General features: G+C 34.0%; 2 protein-coding genes across 4 annotated transcripts; one reads left to right on the top strand and one right to left on the bottom strand.

Moving 5' to 3' along the window:
• The first annotated feature begins 1,167 nt into the window (after positions 1-1,167).
• LOC111412197 lies at positions 1,168-3,738 on the top strand. The gene is made up of 3 exons (XM_023043013.1): positions 1,168-1,708; positions 2,891-3,029; positions 3,443-3,738. Exons 1-2 carry the CDS (start codon positions 1,240-1,242, stop codon positions 2,995-2,997), a joined length of 576 nt encoding a protein of 191 aa, XP_022898781.1. The 5' UTR covers positions 1,168-1,239; the 3' UTR covers positions 2,998-3,029; positions 3,443-3,738.
• Positions 3,739-7,606: 3,868 nt separating this feature from the next.
• Positions 7,607-12,503, bottom strand: LOC111412181. Of its 3 annotated transcripts, none has more exons than XM_023043001.1 (6): positions 12,146-12,503; positions 11,797-12,046; positions 11,014-11,117; positions 10,565-10,741; positions 8,277-10,126; positions 7,607-7,977 (listed from the first exon to the last, which is right to left on the bottom strand). In XM_023043001.1, exons 2-6 carry the CDS (start codon positions 11,967-11,969, stop codon positions 7,828-7,830), a joined length of 2,454 nt encoding a protein of 817 aa, XP_022898769.1. In that variant the 5' UTR covers positions 11,970-12,046; positions 12,146-12,503; the 3' UTR covers positions 7,607-7,827. The 3 variants fall into 3 exon arrangements, with proteins under 3 accessions (XP_022898769.1, XP_022898760.1, XP_022898751.1); XM_023042992.1 differs by having other exon boundaries at positions 12,166-12,503; XM_023042983.1 differs by having other exon boundaries at positions 11,797-12,503.
• Positions 12,504-21,555: the final 9,052 nt, after the last annotated feature.

Raw genomic sequence — 21,555 nt, 5'->3', positions numbered from 1 at the left:
GACTTGGTAGCCAAGGTACTATACCATTCGTGCTAAACTTGTTAATCGTAAGAGCTGCATTAATCTATAAAGCAATATCCCATGTAACTCATAGATTGTGAGTTTTGCGCACACCATCATTGAATAAATAAGACTAAGGGGACCAAGTTATGACAAGCTTCGTGCCAAACGTTCTACTAATTAATCGTAAGGGTTGCATTAATATTTCGTGTAACTGATCGATTGTGATTTTATGCACAACATTATACATATCATACTTGAATAAATAGGACTTGAGAATCAAGGTACGATTAGATTTGTGCCAAATCTTCTACTTGTTAATTATTAAGAGCTGCGTGATCCATGATTCAAAATCTTGAGATTGTAAGTTTTTGTAGAGTTCACTAGCGTTTCTACGGGTCGTGATTGTAGCATAATCAATGGCGTCTATCTAACTAATTTTCAATAATTTCTTTTGAACATGTATCTCAAAATAAAATGAATATTACTACCTTGTTGATTAATTTCGACATGTTTGGCAAGGTATACTTGACTAACTGCACATAATTGGAAAGTAGTTGCCTTATGGCTTAGTACAATATGAAGCTTAGGGTAGCTAATCCAAAAAATATGGAATGACTTACTGAATCGTGTTGATTTTATGTAAAATGTAACTATGAGACTTCAAAATTCAGTAGTGTTCTCTTGGCACATCCGCCATCAACAGGGATAATCACTCTTCACATTTTGCAAACTCATAGCTCCTTTTGCATAATCACCATTTCGAGGGTTTTTTTCTAACTCTAATTTTATGAGTTCTTATCTTTCTCTGACCACCCCTTGGTCGCAAATCTTATCATTTTATGTGACAAAATAGTATGGTACATGGAATATCCCCTATCTTACCTTTTAGGTGCTAAAAAAAGTATAATATTTCTAAAAAACAATTGTATGAGTTTAATTTGGCGTCTTAAATGATTTTGGAAAGAGTTTTAAGAAAACTTTTGATTAAAAAAAAAAAAAAAGTGTATGAGAGAGAATTAATTAATACGGTCGAAAAGTTTGGAGACTGATGGTGTAATTTTCTCAAAATTGAATCCGACCCGATTATTCGGGTGTTGACACCGCCCATGGTTTTGACAACTCCACATTGACCCAGCCCAAACTCCGACTGACTGTTTATCCATGTTCTAGTAGAACATACCCAATCTCATCTCACTTTCTCTCTCTACAGCTCTTTCATTTCTCTCTGTATATCTGATGGCCATGTCTAGAATACTCTCTCAAACCCTCCCACGGTCCTCTCTCCACCCAGCATCTCTCACCCCTGGGGCCCTAATCACCCACAACCGCCACCGCTCCAACAAGACCCGCCAGGCCCAGCTAATCGAACTTGAGGTCGATTCGTCATCCACTTCTTCCCATCCCGATTCTTCCGAGGAGGTACTCACTGTAGGGATTAAGAAACTCGAGGAGGCTATCCAGAGTATCATCGTGCGCCGTGCAGCACCCGACTGGCTCCCCTTTTTACCTGGGTATTCCTACTGGGTCCCGCCTCGGAGTAGTACTATGAGACATCCACATGGTATGATTGAGGTGATTGGAAAATTGACGTCTTCTGGGGTGGGAACGGGGAAGATTCGCCCGCAACTTGATCTTTTGACGGAGGATGAAACGATGTCGTTTACCTCTGCACGTGGATGGCCCTCTTCTACTTTTTTCCTTGAAGGTAATGAAATATGTTTGCTTATTATTATTTTTTTTCCCTTTTTCGGAGGTAGATTTGATGATTTGGCGGTGTCTTTTTGATTGGACTGATGATTATTAAATGAATTTGAAAATAAATGAAGTAATTAGAGAATCTGTGTAACTTTGATTTCTTTGTATTTTAAGATCTAGTGTGAAAGATGAGAATTGAATGTGAGAATTTATCCGAAGCCCCACCTTGATAGTGGTTAAAGAAGTTCAGATTTCCATACTTGTTTTGGGTAAAGATAAAATTGTTGTGAATAAATAACTTTTCGTGGCTTTCCATTGAATGGACGTTGGGATTTTTATATATTGGATGAAGACTGATTCGTTTTTGATAATCATGGGATTTCACCTCTTAAGAATGAGAAGTGCTGCAATTGGGATATTCAGATTTTCTACGTCAGTTGTCAAATTAAGCATTTTGCTATGCAATGCTTAGCTGCAGATGAGAGGAAATTTGCCCTTATATGTATCCTATATCTTTGATTTGGTACATTTTCAGCCACAATTGGAATCACTCTTGTTTATTCTTTTAGCTTGTGGAAACTGTCAATTTAATGCCATCGTAAAATTCTTCAATAATGATTGAAGCTTAATGATGCTCATGTTACTGTTTTCTCTAAAATGTGGAAGAAGTACAGTGGTGCTATTTGAAGGAATAATATCAATAATTGGGCTGAAATGGGATCTTGTTCGGATAATGCTAGAAACTGGGTTTGTGTGTCATATTTTCAACAGCTATATATCATGGTTTCTATATATGTATCCTATATCTTTGATTTGGTACATTTTCAGCCACAATTGGAATCACTCTTGTTTATTCTTTTAGCTTGTGGAAACTGTCAATTTAATGCCATCGTAAAATTCTTCAATAATGATTGAAGCTTAATGATGCTCATGTTACTGTTTTCTCTAAAATGTGGAAGAAGTACAGTGGTGCTATTTGAAGGAATAATATCAATAATTGGGCTGAAATGGGATCTTGTTCGGATAATGCTAGAAACTGGGTTTGTGTGTCATATTTTCAACAGCTATATATCATGGTTTCTAAATTGAACGCAAGTGTGGGAAGTTGAAAATTTTCGTGAAAACGCATTTAAGAGTATTGTTGACCACTGATGGTTTTTGTGCATACTGATTTAGTATATGCATACTGTAGGTACTTCACCCATACATCCAATTCCATTAATGGAAGTGGAGGTGAAAATTCATAATGAAGCCAACAACGCACATAATGCATCTAACTCTGAGGAGGAGGAAGGATGAAGAGTATGCTGTGTGAAAATCTGGTTGCTCGGGTGAGTTATTTACCTTAGCCACACTTATATCCCGTTACAGCATTATCAAATAATTTTTGTCAATCCATTTTTCAGCATGAGCGGGATAAGGAAATGTTATGTGGCATTGTCACCTGATACAGTTCATATTATCGCTCATAACAGTGTGTTCTTCTTTGCACTAAAAAATCCCTACTTTATAGTTGTGAAACAAATGATTGGCGCAGTGCATGTACTTTATTTTTTAGGACGTGTGTGAATAAGGAAATATCCTGCAGCACTATCGCCCTAAAAGTTTTATTGTTCATAACTGTGTTGTTCTTTACACTAAAAATTACTATTAGTATATTTGCATGAATGGGCGTGTGACTCGGAGAATTATGTGAATTACCTGGCAGAGAATTCTTTTTTGTAAATGCAACCTTGTTTTCCAGGCTTGTTCACCCTTGTAGATATCTAGAGCATGCAGAAGGTAAGAGTTGAAGATTATTATGAAAGGAAGAGAGCAAGCAGATGAAATGCTTGTACAGGCCGGTGTCGTCATTCCCCCTGACTGCAGAAATATGTAATCTTATTGAAATGTTGTTTTGAGTTGGCCGGTGTAGTTTCTTTTGTATGGTTTGGAATAATAAATAAGCCCAATGGTTAATTTAAATGCTTATTTTCTTAGACGTGATGGTGAATTATATTATCTTCTTTTCAAAATTGAAACTGACTGTTAACCGGTTGATCGACGGTTGTGTTTTTGGCTTAGGGTTGAATGATGGCTCAGTGGTATACTTCTTGTTGGGACTTTATTTTGTAGCGCCTGCCGAAAAATGAGAACATTGTGCTTTTTAATTCTTTGAGAGGTAAAACGTAAGGCATTTGCCAATAGAGAGAGGTCAAAATGTGTTGTGACGAGCTCGGCTGTATGTTAATATTATTTATCTAATTATGCATAACTTAATTGTTAAGGTAAAGTGGCTACAGCCGGTTTAGTTGAATTACGAGTTTTCAATGTAAAAGCTTGAAATGAAAGCAAGCATTTGTCAATGGCGTGCTCTCAAGAAATTCATTAGGTTCACATGGAAGAAAAAAAGATACTAGGAGATGGTGTGAAATCATCTGCGAAGGAACCCGACATTGATGTGCTTTTGCACTTGGATTCGTCGTAGTTTCACTTGAATTCGTAGATTCGCTACTGTTTAACATCACTCCAGTTATAGATTATACTCCCGTTTGGCTTACTTTCTCTTTCAATGTTTTATTCAGTTGTTCTTTCCTTTCTCTTTCAATGTTTTATTCAGTTATTCTTACTCTTATTTTAAACCACAGTTTTTCATGATATAATTTTACACGTAAATTGGAAAATTTTCCAACTTTTTCAATCACACATTCGTAATATTAAAAAAAAAAAGGAATCTGTTCCATACATTAAAAATTGAAAGAAAGGGGGTCGAATGGGGGCTATAATAGACACTTTGTACCTTGAGGACCTCAAGTATTGCCTAAGGTACATTACCTCATTCGCTGGCACGCTTGCCATTTGACAATCATACTTGAGGTTTTACATTGGTAACCCACTTAAAGGAAAGAAATTTCAATGGGACGGTCGCACTACGTGGCAGTATAACCACCATATTAGGGTGCGCCATCTCGACAGGTGGCCCACCACACGCCCTCGATGTATGTGGGTGCCTCGACATTGGGCGATCGCCTACGTGATGGTGCGACCGTCCCATTGAAGTTTCTCTCAACTTATAGGATCATATATATATATATATGAATTACTGTCCTTTAGGGGGTCTTTGGTGAAGCGGAATATATCAATCCATTCACCCAACTACAAAGATATTATATATATATATATATATATATGATTTACTGTCCTTTAGGGAGTCTTTGGTAAAGCGGAATATATCAATCCATTCACCCAACTACAAAGATATTATATATATATATATATATATATGATTTACTGTCCTTTAGGGAGTCTTTGGTAAAGCGGAATATATCAATCCATTCACCCAACTACAAAGATATTATATATATATATATATATATATGATTTACTGTCCTTTAGGGAGTCTTTGGTAAAGCGGAATATATCAATCCATTCACCCAACTACAAAGATATGCCCATAAGAGGAAAGGCCCCCGACATTGATGTGCTTTTGCACTTGGATTCGTCGTAGTTTCACTTGAATTCGTAGATTCGCTACTGTTTAACATCACTCCAGTTATAGATTATACTCCCGTTTGGCTTACTTTCTCTTTCAATGTTTTATTCAGTTGTTCTTTCCTTTCTCTTTCAATGTTTTATTCAGTTATTCTTACTCTTATTTTAAACCACAGTTTTTCATGATATAATTTTACACGTAAATTGGAAAATTTTCCAACTTTTTCAATCACACATTCGTAATATTAAAAAAAAAAAGGAATCTGTTCCATACATTAAAAATTGAAAGAAAGGGGGCCGAATGGAGGCTATAATAGACGCTTTGTACCTTGAGGACCTCGAGTATTGCCTAAGGTACGTTACCTCATCCGCTGGCACACTTGCCATTTGACAATCGTACTTGAGGTTTTGCATTGGTAACCCGCTTAACGGAGAGAAACTTCAGTAGGACGATTGCACTGCGTGGTAGTATAACCGCCATATTAGGGTGCGCCATCTCAACAGGTGGCCCACCACACGCCCTTGAGGTATGTGGGCCACCTGTCGAGGTGGCGCTTCAACATTGGGCGATCGCCTACGTGATGGTGCGACCGTCCCATTAAAGTTTCTCTCAACTTTTAGGATCATATATATATATGATTTACTGTCCTTTAGGGAGTCTTTGGTAAAGCGGAATATATCAATCCATTCACCCAACTACAAAGATATTATATTTATATATATATATATATGATTTACTGTCCTTTAGGGAGTCTTTGGTAAAGCGGAATATATCAATCCATTCACCCAACTACAAAGATATTATATATATATATATATGATTTACTGTCCTTTAGGGAGTCTTTGGTAAAGCGGAATATATCAATCCATTCACCCAACTACAAAGATATTATATATATATATATATGATTTACTGTCCTTTAGGGAGTCTTTGGTAAAGCGGAATATATCAATCCATTCACCCAACTACAAAGATATTATATATATATATATATATATATGATTTACTGTCCTTTAGGGAGTCTTTGGTAAAGCGGAATATATCAATCCATTCACCCAACTACAAAGATATGCCCATAAGAGGAAAGGCCCATAGCAAAACCAAAGATAGCCTAATCGAAAAATATGACGATTCTTCACTTATCTCTACTGTATTTCTCTATATGAGATAAGCAACTTCTCAAAAATCCAACACAAACACTCTTCTTTTGTCTTCTCACGCATAATTTAAAAATTTAACGTGAACATTGAAATGCAATTCATTGGTGTACCACCTTTTAGGGCAACAATCTTGCCTTCTCCTAGTGCTCGGGTAACTTACATTTCAAGTGGATCAGTTAAAATTTGTTGAGTAAGGTCAGCAAGCTCTATCTTTTCTTCAAGTGTTTCAATAATGTTGTTTTAGGGGTTATTCCACTTGTACAGCAAAATAGTGTTGTACAAGTGTACAGCCCCCTCACATGAATATACATCAAGCATATCTCGTTGTTTTAGTATATTTATAAAATACAGTTAGTTAAATTATGGATGTTAAAATTTGAAGAGCCAAACTCACTATTTATTTAAAGAGTTTTTTGAAACATAATTTGAAAGATTAACTCTTTAAAATAGCGCATCAAATTGTTTAAAGAAAACTTGTTATATTTAGTGTGTATTGGAGGGCTTATTGGGAGCCCAAAAGTACTTCTATATAAAAATGCATTTGTTTGGCTACGGTTAAAGAAGTGCTTATTAACAATCTTTTTTGAAAAGCTTGTATTTCACTTTTTTTTTTTATGGTATTTTACTTATTCCCGTCTTAACAATAAATAATATGATGTGATTTTACTTAAAAATTGTGCCATGAGAATTTAATAAAGAAATAATTTTTAATTAAATAATTATGTAATATGTACAAGAAATAATCAAAAGCACTTTTTTGATCCTTCTTTGTTCACAACCGAACGGTCATCAGGGGAATTTTTTTTTTTAGATAATAAACTATCTTTGAAAAGGTACTATAAAAGCTTTATTCAGAATGGTCATGTTGAACGGATCCTTATTACATTAAGCTTATATCCTTCACTAAGTGCTCATGTTCTTTACATTAAGCTTATATCCTTCACCAACTATTCATGTTCTACTTCAGTTCGACACGAGAATGTTGAACTGAAACAATGCATAAGGTCACTATCATGGGCGTCATAAGATGTTTGTATGCTATAAAACGAGAAAAGTTTCATCGTCTATTTTATCCTGTAAATTTCTTTTATGGCATGTAACTAAGGTGGCCTCTTCGGTATTAAGAAAGAAGGTTGAAAGTACAGAATTTCAAATTGCAGCAGAGAGATCACTTTGTTGCTTACAAGTTACTACAATTTGAGCGCCTAAGGACATTGCATCTGAAGAATAATTTTGGCATTGCAATTACCAACATTTGCATCCTTATGACCCCTACTTACAAATGATGGAGATGACTTTATTATGGATAAGAATAATTATAGGTAATGATTATATTTACAAGTCTGTCTACATGAGAGAGAGAGAGAGAGAGAGAGAGGAGGGAGAATTGGAACAAATAAGGGAAAAGAAAAAGGATATCAAAGCCGAAGGAAGACCATTGATTCTGCCACTCGAGATAGAAATAACTACAAAATAACTAAAACAAATACTTCCTCATCACATCTCTGATAAAAGATTGCTGATTTTTCTAAGCTCTTCAAGGGCTGCCAAGGCTGTAAATTGTCCTTGCCCAACAAAACCATTTTTCGAGCTGTTCTCCAAGGGTACTGTGTGACCTCGATCCAGCTGAAAAACAGCCTCGATAACCTGCACATTCAAACGAATTATCACGTGCACTTCTGCTCAGGGAACAATCAATCTGAAACAAGCATTTCCCATTATATTTTCCTTTTATGAAAATGCTTCTTGGTGGACTTCTTTTATTAAGCTTGTATACGTCTATAACACTACAAATTGAATCAAGTTTTTCAAGGAACATAGCAGCTTTTGTCGAAAGAAAGCGATTGCTTCTTAATATTGTAATATGAAGAGTTTCCAAAATAGCAATCCTTATGAGGCTAATTAAGAACATTCTAGTGACAGTTACATAATTAACTGACTGGTACCTGGATGTTTTGAAGCATGGATTGCCCAAGATTTCTGAAGCTACCCATCAAGTTTTGCTCAACTGTCTCTTCGCTGATTCTCGAAGAGCTATCACATCCATCGGCTGTCGAAGAGCCAACTACAATGTTCTGAACACTTCCTCCGATGCAAGCTTTTGCATCTTCAGAAACACCTACCTTTTCAGATGTTCCCTCACTCGCATTCCGTCCGAACTTCCATAACCATTGAAATTTCCCTGATAGAAACTTTCGCTCCTTCATGCCCATGGTTGATTTACCTAAAGAATTGTCATTCTGTGCACATTTTAAAGACAGTTCATCAGGTGAATCTGAGATGGGAAGAGTGGAGCATTCTGGGGTAGTCCCACATGGACTGGGATCATTTTCATCAATGGATAAATTTGACGCTATGCTACTTTTGCCCGAGTCGTTCTGATGACAATTAGACCCATTAATAGGACTAGAAGAATCTGAGAAATTTGGAGAATTCTCTTCACTCTCTGCATTTCCACTCAAATATCTTGGCTCGGACATGCTACCGAAATTCTTATCAGTAATTTCTTGCCCGTTGACCTCAACTGGATCCTGATGGCCTATATCTCCATCACACACCGTCTTTTCTGTGTCTTCATCTGATCTGAGCTGACTGGCCAGATCTTTCAACAAAGTTCTTCTAACAGATGACTTTTGGTCTTTCTGTATTTTACCAACCTTAGATGAAGATTGGTCTGATTCTGTTCTAGACAGTCGCAATCTTACTCTCTCTGACCAACCTTTTCTGCTCTTATGAAGTTTTTCGACAACACCTTCCTCGTGCTCTCCTTCCTTGTGCAAATCTCTCCACTTCTCTTCCCAGTAGCTATCGGGGACCACATTTGGGGGAGTTCTTGGAGAAGTTAAATCTAACGAAAGGCTATGGCCCCTAGTACTAACTGACTTACTTCTGTAATAAAACCCAGGATAAATCATTGGGGAAGTTGAGTTGTTTGCATCTATCGCCAGAGCCTGCAAGGACTTTGCCTTCACTAGCAGCTTAACAAGATCTATATCATCGGGAAAATTCAACAATCTTTGAAGACAGGCAGTAGCATTCTCTGTTGCAAGCACTTGAGATCTCAAATGAAGTATAATTGAAACTGCAAAAGCAGAAATGAATGCCCCTCTATGAGAACTGAGGGCTGCAAATGTGGAATCGGAAACATTATCGGCAGGTTTGTTGACTTTGGTATTATCATACGAAAAAATTTTGTCCCAAATAATTAAAAGGTCATCAAGTGAAAATTCACGCCCAAATAGGACCCGTAGCCAGCGAAGTGCAAAATACTGCGGTTCAACTCCTAGTTCAACAAGGTGGCCATGAAGAGATGAATCAACAATGGAAAGCAAATGATAGAGTGCGGCAGAAGCTTCAATTACAGGGGGGAACCCAACATGTGAATTCCTGAACGGAGATGGAGAGAAAAATTCTGCCATGGCAATGGCCCCACCTGCCCCACTCATCAAAGCATCGAACATAGAATACGCATCATGTTCCATAAATTTCTTTGATATAACAATACCAAGTTCACCTTCTGCCCCATAGGCATCACTAAGTAAAACAATTGCTTGTATCTGGGGATCAAGTTCACCGAGACTGCTAAACTTCACAGAACCCTTTCCCAATCCATTCCCATCTTTGGCAGAATCCGAGAATTTCTTAAAATCAAACTTATATGTCGAGTCATTTTCATGAAATGAGAAACTGTCAAATTTGTCAATGAAGTGGTCTTCATAAAGTTTTCTCACTTCTGAAAGACGCTCAACATCAACATGTAGAACATACAACAGTGGGGCCAAGAGTTCATGCATCCCTACAAACGAAAGCATGGAGAGATCGAATGAAGAGATGATTCCGGCAGTAAACAGTCAATTTGACTGTGATAATAACTGGATAGAAAGAGTCCGACTTTTATATTCTTTCACATCCAATCTATGCAATTAATGAGATATATCTTTCGAAGACAATCAATTTGACTGTAAACAATCAATTTCACTGTGATAATATCTGTCTTCAAAAGATATATCACATCTGGTAGCATCAAAGAACCAATTAATCACAAAGCTCTAATTTGACTAAAGTCTTCTTCAAATTCAGATCACCCAATAATCTATCAAAGAATAATTTCAAATTTTCAGCCTAAACATCTCTCCTTACTAGTCCACACAAGAGGCAGCCACTTTTTATTCCACTATGACTGATGAATCGTGATAAAGCTAAAAATAGAATACAAAGTACAAAGAAAACCTGCCTTCTCTGTACCCATATTCTGGATGTCTAAGGCACCAAAGTAGTAAAACTCGCCTTAAAATGCCTTGGCATCCAGGTTTCTGGAAATAACTACCCGGTTCAGGATATAAACGTGTCAAATCTTGGTCCAACATTCTCTCCAGTTCAGCATTTTTGAAGAAACGACCCCACATGCTATCTGCAAGATAAATAGCGACAGCATGGATTACTTAAAAAAAAAAAAAAAAAGAAGCCGTATGAGTGTGTGAACTTAATAATCACTAATACAGGTTCTGGACAAGTATGGTAACTCAAATATAAGCTACTTACATGGCTGAGAAAAGTAATCTTAATCAAGAAAAAGGCAGAAAACAATTGTTTTAGAAATACAGGCACTTTAAGAAAATTTACTGAGCTAGAGGGAATTAAAAAGTCGTAGCGGCTAATGTAAGCTTAATACAGAAAATCTACCTGGATTTTGTGACAGTGGATTGTCCATGACAAGATCTGGAGAATTACTTCCATCCTTGGGAACATGAGGATCAACTAGAAGCTGTCGCCTCAAAGCAGCATACCTATAACAATCATGAATTAAATCATCAAAAAGAAACTCTTTACCTAAAACTGGAATACGAATGAATACTTAATAACCACTTGCACAATGCTCCTACAACTATTGACTTCCCTAATCCTTGAAATATTAGAAGGAGACGATCCTACAATTGAGGTTTTGCAGGATAAGCTTTGACTAGTTCATGTTACTTTAGTTAAATTATACCATGTAATGTAACTTCAATAGCAACATTCAAACGGCAAATGAATCATACTAGAAAACTAGGAGCTTTGTCGATTTAAGAACGTGTAACACAGGAAACAAAGTAAAATGAGGTTGGTTGTAAGCAAGAAAAAACTTTTGGGAACAATCCACTAATCGAGAAACAAATATAAGATTGACATTTTCAATGCTAAAAAATTCCAAATGCAAATAACTAAACAAACTTTAATAAACCACGATTTGATGATAAAGAAACAACTACAATGACTCCAAAAATCCTTGGATTATTAACTCAATTATAATGCTCCAGAAAGTGCGCAAATATATGAAAAGACAACTAGACAAGCACATGCCAATAAAATTAACATAGAAACTTCCCAAACATCTGTCAAAGAGCATCATCACAAATTAAGTCACTAAATTAGAAATAAATGAATCCTGAACAAATAGAAAATAATCAAAAGAGTTAAGATATTAACCTTCTTCGAGAATTGGCCGTCTGTCGGCGAAGATCTTCAATAGATGAAGAAGAAGGTGGTAAAACCCCTAAATCCATGCGCCACTGCACCCCTCTCAGACCTCCAAAACGATTTGAACCTTCAGAACATGACGTCGTTTCGGCCATTGTAGTCTCTATTGGAACCGGTGACATTATTTATTTATTTCTTTTCCTTTTTCTTATCAGCTAAAATTCTCAGAGACCCAGTTGACAAAACCCATAAAGATCATCTTCATGCAAAAAAATATAGATTATTGGATTTAGAGACCCTTTTGTCTAAAAACTCAGATAAATGCTATTTCTGGACCAAAAAATAGAGATTTTATTACCCAATCGCAAGAATTCTCACCTACTCAGTTGCCCAATACCCTTCAAGATTACCTTTATTTAGAAAACATTGGCTATTTTCACAAAAAAAAAAGAAAAAGAAAAAAGAGAGGGGTCTTTTAGCTCGAGAATTGATCATTATAGCCCGGGCAAAAAGAATTAATTAATGTTTGAAGAGAAATTCAATTCCAGAGAATTCAAAGAAAAGGTAAATGTTCTAGCTCGGGAAATGATATATACACGTATAAATGGAGATATATTGTGAATTATTAGCAGACGGACACATGGAAATCTACAGTGAAAGATGAGGCGGATGGAATTGAAGGGGGAGAGTGGTAAATTCCTTTGTTTGTAACTTCTCACTTATTTTATTTGTTTAAGAAAGCAATATATAGAGAGAGAGAGAGATTGTTTTTCATGGCTAGTATTTCCTCTTTCTTTGATGACAGCAATAATCTCAAACAGATTTATAAGCAACAAAATTATTTATTTTAAACAAAAAAAAAAAGTTTATGTTAATGTCAAAATAAGTTTATAAGTTTAATTGAACTTATCTAAATCTAGAATGTGAAGTTCTTAACACATTTCGGATTTGTTGTTGAATTGGAGATTAGCTATTCGAACTAGTAGACCTTTGGTTCGGTTCGTGTAAGTTTATATTGCCTACTTCTCTAGATTTAAAAGAGTTGTAAATAAGTAATAGTATTTGTACGTCCTTTTCAAATGCATGAATAAAAGATAAATTGATTCTTTATAAATAATTTATAATCATGAATTAAATAGACTTACTTGCATTTGAGGAAGCCTTGAGATATATTTAGTATGTTGAGTTAATGTAATTGCACAATATTAGTTGAACAACGTGATATTATAATAATTTGTAAGATTTCTCAGGAATTTCTTATCTTTATTAATAATCAAATAGTTAAATCAAAAATCTTGTTTGAACAAGTATTTGTGTAATGTTGAATCTTGAAAAATATTTTTTGTGGTTTAAAAGTTGAAAAAAAATATGGAAATATAAAATAAATTTTTTTTTTAAAGATATATGATTGAAAAATGAGTATGGAGAAAAATAATTTTTAAAAAATTACATCCATACATGCAGTAAATATAAAAGCATGCCTTCTTTGCTCAGTACATGTTTGGTATAGATCATTTACAATTTATTTTTTTCTTAAACTTTTTTCAACTATACGTCATTATAAAATAATTTTGAATGTGAACTCATAACTTTTTCTTCCTGTTTAACACATATTATCAAAAAAATTATTCTTCATAAAATATATTCTTAAAAAATCTACATAAAAAGTAAGTAATTTTAAAAATAAATTCGATTCACTAACCTTAAAAATAAAGTTATATTTAGATTTAGATAACCTTTTTTTTTCTTTTTTCATTTGAATCATTATTATCTTTAAATTTAAATAAGTAACTTGCGGAATTTCAAACATGTTCTTATTTAAAAAAAAAAAAAAAAAAAAGTCAATTGAAAACATGCTTTTTGACTTATAAGTGAGCTTTGCCATATTGGTGTAGTGGCACACTAGAAAAGGCATGTGGAATCATAACACATGTTTAAAGGTTGAACTCCAACCTTAAGGGCCTCCCACCGCTCCGTTCCTAGAGTATCGTGAGAGAGATTAATTCTGAAATATGCCACAGCAGGCCAAGAAACAAGAGCTTCTTGTACATTGATACCCATAAAGAGTCTAAATCCATGTTTCAGGAATCGAACCCTCACACTGTGATTGTCAGCAAGGTTGAGTATACTTCACCCTTATCTTTTACATCATTGGGATATGCTCCGAGGGCAATCAGAACACTTGTTTAATTGTATTTGGTGCAGCACACGTTCAGATAGTATTGTTACAAAATTTATTTTAGTGAGTATTCCCAACCCAATCATTGACAAAATCTTCTATTTTTCAATAGAAATAGACAATTCATTTCACGAGGAATAATGCCATGGCCAAGGTTGATTATTAGTATTTCATTTTAATCTCGTTAAAATTAATCAAAAATTTTATAATTTAGTTATTATTTATCGGCATGATATATTATTCTTCATACATTCTCTTAAAATGATAACTTGTTTGAGATACTAATTTTGAAATTCACAGATCGAATAGTTGGAAAGAATAAATGAGTTGTGTACTATATTGAATGAATCTTGAAGTTTAACTTTACGGAGTTAACTCTGTTGAAATGGTTAGATCAAATTCTCATATGTTACCTATTGTTTCGATATTTAAGCAATGTAAATTTTTTTTTTTTAATACTAAAGATTTTGAGGAGACGAAGACTTTGCACAAGTTGGTGAAATTAAGAAATCTAATGTGGTCACTTTTGTAAATATTTGGAATTCTATAACCATATTAATAAGTGAAATCTTTCGGATGACTCGTTAGGCCATAGAAGGATAAATTATCGATCTATCTTCAAATTCATGTTTAATTCGAAAATCGTTTCCGACCAGATACTAATTATATGTAAAGCAAAACCATAATATCTCAAGCCAATGTCCAAACAACTCAATAGTGACAAATTGTTTTGAATGAAGAATTTAAACCCGCAAAATACTACAAAATATCGCCGATCTTATTCCCAAATTGAAAATATCATTCTTTTTTTTTTCCGAAAGAAAAAATAAATGGAATATTTATAATTTTGAAAATTATATTTATGTTGAAAACTTTAAAAATATATATGATATTCGTATAAAATTTCAAAGTATGTATTATTTTATTTATTTATCAATCTATAATAATCAAAATAATATTAAAAATAAAAACGATTTACAGCTACAAAAATGGCAAAATATCTCCAATTTGTGGACGCAACATTTTACGTGAATTAATTTTTTTTTTCCACATATTAGACAGGAGGAGTGGTACACAAATGATGTTGATATAAAAATAATTTATTTTTCGCCGTGCTCTTAAGATATTAGCATGAACTAAATTGAAAAGTCACAGAAAATTAAGGCCACGTTTGTTTTCCATTTTTTGGCCAAAAAATAAAAAATATGATCGTTATTAATCACATCAAACCACCATATTTGACTTCCAATTTTTTGTATGAGTCCCGTAACAACTATACTTTTCATTCTCATTCTTATAAGAATGAGAATTAAATGGGAACTAACTATGTTATGGTCAAAGTAAAATCTATACTCCTCAACTTAGTGATAGCAATGGGGCGGGCGCGAGGCAGGGCAACTTTTTGCCCCGTTTAATTTTTTAATTTATATAAATATATATTTTTTACATTTTCAAACTTTCAAGTTATGTTATTATTAGAAAATAAAATAGAAATTCAAAATGAAATTTTAACAGGTGAATTGTTTAGAAAAAAATTATTTTTAATCTTTTTTATTATTCCTTCACGGGGCGAGTTCGACGGGGCGTCCTCGCCCCGCCGTGCCCCGTGCCCCGCAACGGGGCGTTCGAGAAGGGTTTTTTTGCCCCCATTCGGGGACGCCCGCGGTGCCCCGTCCCCCGCGACGGGGCGTTCAAGGAGGGTTTTTTTGCCCCATTCGGGCGGGACGGGGCTACCTCAACTTGAGAAGATAATTATTCTTTAATTAATAATTCTTATATCATGGACAAAACTCAAAAATTCCTCTAATAAGTCGTCCTTCTTTTTCTTCAATTATCTAACATGTCACCGTCGTGGCCGCCATGGCGGCGCCTCCCCCAATGAATATAAAATTAAGACTAGAAGAGACTCACAGCAACTAAATATTCCTCCTAACCATGCAAATGGGTTCCGCTTTTACTAAAACCAATAAGAGTATGCCACCCTAACTGGTTTCTTCTAATTCTAATTCGGATTTTGATTTTGATGATTAGGACAAAACGTGTGACTCGAAATTACGATTTAATGTGCACACCAAAAATTATAAGACAAGTGAGTAAATATGATTAAGTTTTGTTTGATGGAAAATGAATTTCATAAAAAGTGATTTTGAAGAATGCGAGGTTAAACAGTAGAGAAAATTATGAATCTACGTATAAAATTATTTTATTGAAAGAATGTATAGTTAATAATAAATTTGAAAAAAAAAATGAATTTAAAAAAATAAAATTTACGAGGTATATAAAATATTTTATACATATGCTTAATATAAGACCATTGTTATGTGGTGGTTCTTGATTTGTAACATCTCTTTCACGACTACAGCACATGAGCACCGACTAAAACCTACTCAACAATTTCTCAAATAATTGAGAATAATAAAATATTATGATGTCTAATTGAGAATAATTGACAATTTCTCAGAAGTTGTAATGCTCTATATTCTTGATGTCAATGGAGCGGGGGTGAACTCGTATTAAGCATTTCTGCATCATCATTAAGCGCTATAAAGAGTGGGGCATAATGATGAAGATTGATCAATTGTCAAGACGAGGTAATTTGATTATAGCCTAGATCAAGTGTGTGTATATGTATATATATATCCCTAGTACATTATTAATATGGATAGATGTAGCGGAAGATTTGGCTCCGGGCCCAATTTTTAACCTTCATTCGACAACCTCAACAAAGCAATCGACCTAAAAATCCTCAAACCAATTCCTCTATTCGGTTGCTATGGTTTGCCCACAAAGGACACACATAAAGGGATGCAAACACAGCCACAAAGGCAACCACAAAGGTAGAAGAGGAGATAAAATGGGAGGTGCGAGATCATAAAGAAGGTAGCCGGTTTCCGAAGGGAGAAGAAGCTCAGCCAACACACAGTCAAAACTAAGTAAAGAGGGCAGCATATGTATAACAAACGTTAGGCGATAGTAGTGAGCCAAGTCCAATATAAGTAAGCAACTAGGCTAGGTATCACTATATGGGTCGATGATTATAAGCCATCCAAGAAGAAAAGAAATGGACCCTGAGCAGGACTAAATAAATTAGGTTGCTTTCAATGGTCTACTTGATTTTGAGGTAGGGTTGTCTTCATTGAGGTGTCGATTTTTCATTCGGTCATTTGGTTGATGTCGATTGAGAAAATATACTGAGTTACATCGTCGTCCGATAGCTTGTTTGACAACAATTTGTCCAACAATGGAAATAGAGTAGGTGAGCATTTTTAGTCGAAGTCCCCGAACTCAAGAAGAATGGAACAAAGTTCATTAGATGGTTCTAGTTTCTAAAATTGAGAACCATGTGATTCGGGTCCGATAAGTTTCCATCCCTCTTACGGAACCATTCGATATCATATATGTAAGTTTTCAGTGATTTCAATTTGATATATTTTGAATTCTCTAAATATTTTGCTCTTGCAGACCCCACTTGAACATTTGGATATTGGGCATAAGAAGGTAATGGAAATATAGATAAAATATAAATAAAATGTGTAGTCGTTGTAAGGAAGCAGTCTTTAAATACTTTGATTTTTGATGGATATATAAACAAAGGCGTGAAAAATGAAAACCGACCATTGATTTAAGACCAATAATTGTCGTACTTAGTGGTCCACTTAAATCCACACTATTGTCGGACATGGACCGACCATAATAAGTTGCCTACCAAGGTTAGAGGGTGGTTAACATTGCTCTTCATGACTTGGACCATTTTCTACTCAACAATCAAATATTTTGATATTTTCACTAATAATAATCTTTTTCTTTTGTTCATGACTATGCCCCGTTTGATTCCCATTCTTTAATCACAAAAATAAAAAATATGATTGTTATCTATCACATCAAATCACTATATATATATATATATATATATAATCATAATCATAGTCCAATCTCAATGCTCAATTGTCCAAATTTAATTAAACACTCCACAATAACTATGCATTAATTTAATTAACATTCACGCAATGCAAAATAATCTGTTCCCAAATTAGGTATTTTTAAGTTGTTGAAAGCGAAATTAGCTGTTTGAATTAGTAGACCTTGGTTCGCAAAAGCTTATATTACCTCTTTTTCTAGCTTATAATTCATTGACTAATACCGTACGGTAGAACTATTGGTAGAGGCGAATTTTGGGTTTATTGAATAAATATAAATGAGCGATAGTACTTGTATATCTTGTCAAATGTGTGGATAAAAATTGAATTGATTTTGTATAGATAGTTTATAAATACGAACCAAATATAGATTTACTTGAATTTGACGAGTTATTAGTTGAACAACGTGATATTGTATTTAATAATGTGTAAGATTTGTCACGTATTTTTTTTTTATCTTACTTTGCCAATATGCTCTTATTGGTATTGTGCGCATTAAGAGAGGCATATGGAATCTGAACACATGTTCAATTATATTTGGTCGAGCACAGGTTTAATAATAAAATCTTTGAGATGGCGAAATTTATTGAGTGACCATTCCAAAACCAATCACTGACAAAATCTTCCATTTTCAATGGAAATAGACAATTCAATTCACGAGTAATAATGGCCACATGCACACGTTGATAATTAGGATTTCATTTTAATCTCCTTAAAATTAATTGAAATTTTAATATGGTTAACATGGTTCTTGACTCGAACCTGTTTCCATTCAACAATAAAAAAATTTGATATTTTCACTAATAATAATCTTTTTCTTTTGTTTATGATTATATAACATTGATTAAAAATTCTCTATTATATATTGTGTGTCTAATGAACAAATATTACTAATGTATTATCAAGTGTTATATAGCCTGTGAGATGGAAAATTTGATCGTGCTACATTTATATTGTACCTCTGCTAGTTAAACCCTAGAAAATGCCATAACTAACTCATTCTTCTCCTAAAATATGTATACGTATTGCCAATTCATGATCCATGTCCCTATACGTAATTAACATCAACGGCCGATGACAACAATATAACCTGACGCAGGACAGAAACATGGATGATAATAAAAGTGTCTAGTTCGTAACACACGAACAGATGTTTGCTCGAATTTCTCTCGAACGGACATGATAATTATTTGGAATCCACCAAACAAATATTGGAATCCACCGATAAACTGAAGGCTAAAACATCTTATTAATAAAAAATCGAATAATGAATTTGAAGTCTAAAAAAGTGTACTAGGCCCTTATATACAGGCAAAATTATCCCCTAACTTACAAATATAAAAAGTCTAAACTAAGGAAACTAATAAAATCCCAGTCTAAGTAAAATTCCTATTTGAATTAATAAAAAAATTATAATCATAATTAAATAAAAGATAAAAATCTTATCACAATTATATCTAAAAAAGATAATTACAATCAGAAAAGTTAGAGTTAAACGCAAGTTTCCTAATAAGAAATAATGTTTATCTTATTTTTTTCTTTTATTAATTAATTTTGGATTTTCTCTTGGTATTGTCCCGCATTATAACCAAGGGAGAATAGATGGAATGAGCCTCAACTATAACCCAAGCCTGCGCAACCCAGATGCAACGAAATGTAGTAATAATAATACAACCCAAAAACCCATTTTAGCTCAGCTAACCTTAGGCACACTCCAATCCCAATGTTCAATTCGTCATTAGGATACAAAGGCTTATGGAAAATTCATTGTTTGAATTTGTAATGATTAGAAAATCTTTCCTTTCCATTTTAGAAGCTTTATGTGTGCTCCCTGTGGTAATCTCTTTTATCCTTTCACTTAAACTTGTAAGTATTCTCTCTACCTGTATGTATGTCATCCACATTAATTTGCCACAATCTGTCCAGTAGGACCAGCTGTAAGTCACATAAATTTTATCTTGGAGTCGTGTAGTGTCGAAAGTACTGTACGAAAGGAAGGTAACACGACTTTAGGAAATTTGCATTTCTAACTCTTCTCTTCTTATATTTATATAATTGTTGAATTATGTTAAGTTATTTAATTGGTTATATTAATTGATAAATATCTACACACAAATTATTCATTTTTTCCAACATGCAGTGGTGTAGGGAGTTGCATGGGTGAAATTTGGGCCGGAGCCAACCCAACTCACTTTTTTTGTAGTAATTTTTTTTTTTCAAATAAAAACAATTTTTTTTTTTGCGTAATTTATTTATTTATTTATTTATTTTTGCAAATTAGCCTAGCTTAAAATTTTTTCTGGATCTGCCTCAAAGGAGCTAGTAACTGATAGTTACTTTTTGAGCGATATACTGATCTTCCTTTTAAATCTCCCTCGAGGATAATTTAGCACAAAAATCGTGTTATCCTGTTTCTGTAGCTTTTCTTCTAGATGGTAGTGCATTCCAAAACTGGCAGTCGAGTTAAAATTTTGTTAATTCTTTTCCTTTTTTTAATCTTTTAGCAGAGAGTTTGTATGAGCAAACCGATGTGATTGGGTTGTCATAATGATGTCAACTATAGGGAAAATTGAATGCTATTTTAGTATTCGCCCAAGGATCAGGTGGTTGTATCTGAAATGAGTTCAATGACTGCTTAATTGTATTTATTATTTTCCTTTTACTCTCTCCTCTCCTCCTCGCCCTTGAATTTAATGCCACTTAATATTTATCGTTGCATCTATGATTTTCATGGCACCTTATTGGAAGAAAAAGTGAGCTAGACGTCTGTTAGCTTATGCATGATGCTTTCCTCCCATTTTACATTGCATTGCCTTGTACATTTACTGTTGTGACTCCTAATTAATGATGTATATTATTTGTTGCACTGGCAGCTAATCATGGAAAGGTTATTGATCCAAATATCACGAAATATTCCGCGAAAGCTTTACCTGTAAGTTCTATATATTGTTTCCAAATATCTGTATCGACTTATTATTTATGGCTTCATGCTGTATGATTAATCATGTGAGATGACAACCTTTTCTCACTTTTCGGCAATTGGGTTCTCAATAGCATTCTTTACTTATTCACAAATTCTATTGTTTTGTTTTCTGCTCAGCGTTGTGTGTGACCTTTGCTGGGAATTTAATTAATCATATGCACCAAAAAATAAAATAATTTCAGTTTCCACTAAAGATCTGCTTTGTATGTAGATAGATATTGTGATAGCAATTATGCATTTGTTGAATTATGCAAACTCATTTGCTTTTCTTGAATTTGTACATTCACAATCTGCAATCCGTAACTATCCAATTGTTTAGCCTCCAAAAGAAATCCACATATGAAACAAAATTGAGAGAACTAGGTTTTTCTTTTCTTGTGTTAGCAAGAATATGAATTATATTCTTTATAGTTTTTCAAACCCTAACAAACTTATTAATATAAGCTCAAACGTGTTTGGCCCATCTGTTAATTTAATTCGTCGCCTACTTCTATCCTTTGAATTGATTTTCAACTAAAAACTTATTATCGTTTCAATAACAAATTGTTGAAGATGAAAATAATTTTCTAAATTGCTAGATTCAAGAAAAATAAAAAACAATCAATTTTTGATTGTTTCAGTATGCGAAACAGTTTCTAACAAGTATAAAGTAGGCTCTAATACCACTGTTGAAAATTTACTTAATCATA

The sequence above is a fragment of the Olea europaea genome, chromosome 2 (assembly GCF_002742605.1).
Source record: "Olea europaea var. sylvestris chromosome 2, O_europaea_v1, whole genome shotgun sequence".
Classification (NCBI taxonomy): Eukaryota; Viridiplantae; Streptophyta; class Magnoliopsida; order Lamiales; family Oleaceae; genus Olea; species Olea europaea.
This window is presented reverse-complemented; position numbering and strand designations above follow the sequence as displayed.

Coding starts and splice junctions, on each gene's coding strand:
- LOC111412197 (XM_023043013.1), top strand. CDS start 1,240: ATGGCCATGTCTAGAATACTCTCTCAAACCCTCCCACGGTCCTCTCTC. Junction 1,709..2,890: donor TTCTACTTTTTTCCTTGAAG/GTAATGAAATAT, acceptor TGCATACTGTAG/GTACTTCACCCATACATCCA.
- LOC111412181 (XM_023042983.1), bottom strand. CDS start 11,969: ATGTCACCGGTTCCAATAGAGACTACAATGGCCGAAACGACGTCATGT. Junction 11,118..11,796: donor ACGGCCAATTCTCGAAGAAG/GTTAATATCTTA, acceptor TGATTGTTATAG/GTATGCTGCTTTGAGGCGAC. Junction 7,978..8,276: donor CCATGCTTCAAAACATCCAG/GTACCAGTCAGT, acceptor TTGAATGTGCAG/GTTATCGAGGCTGTTTTTCA.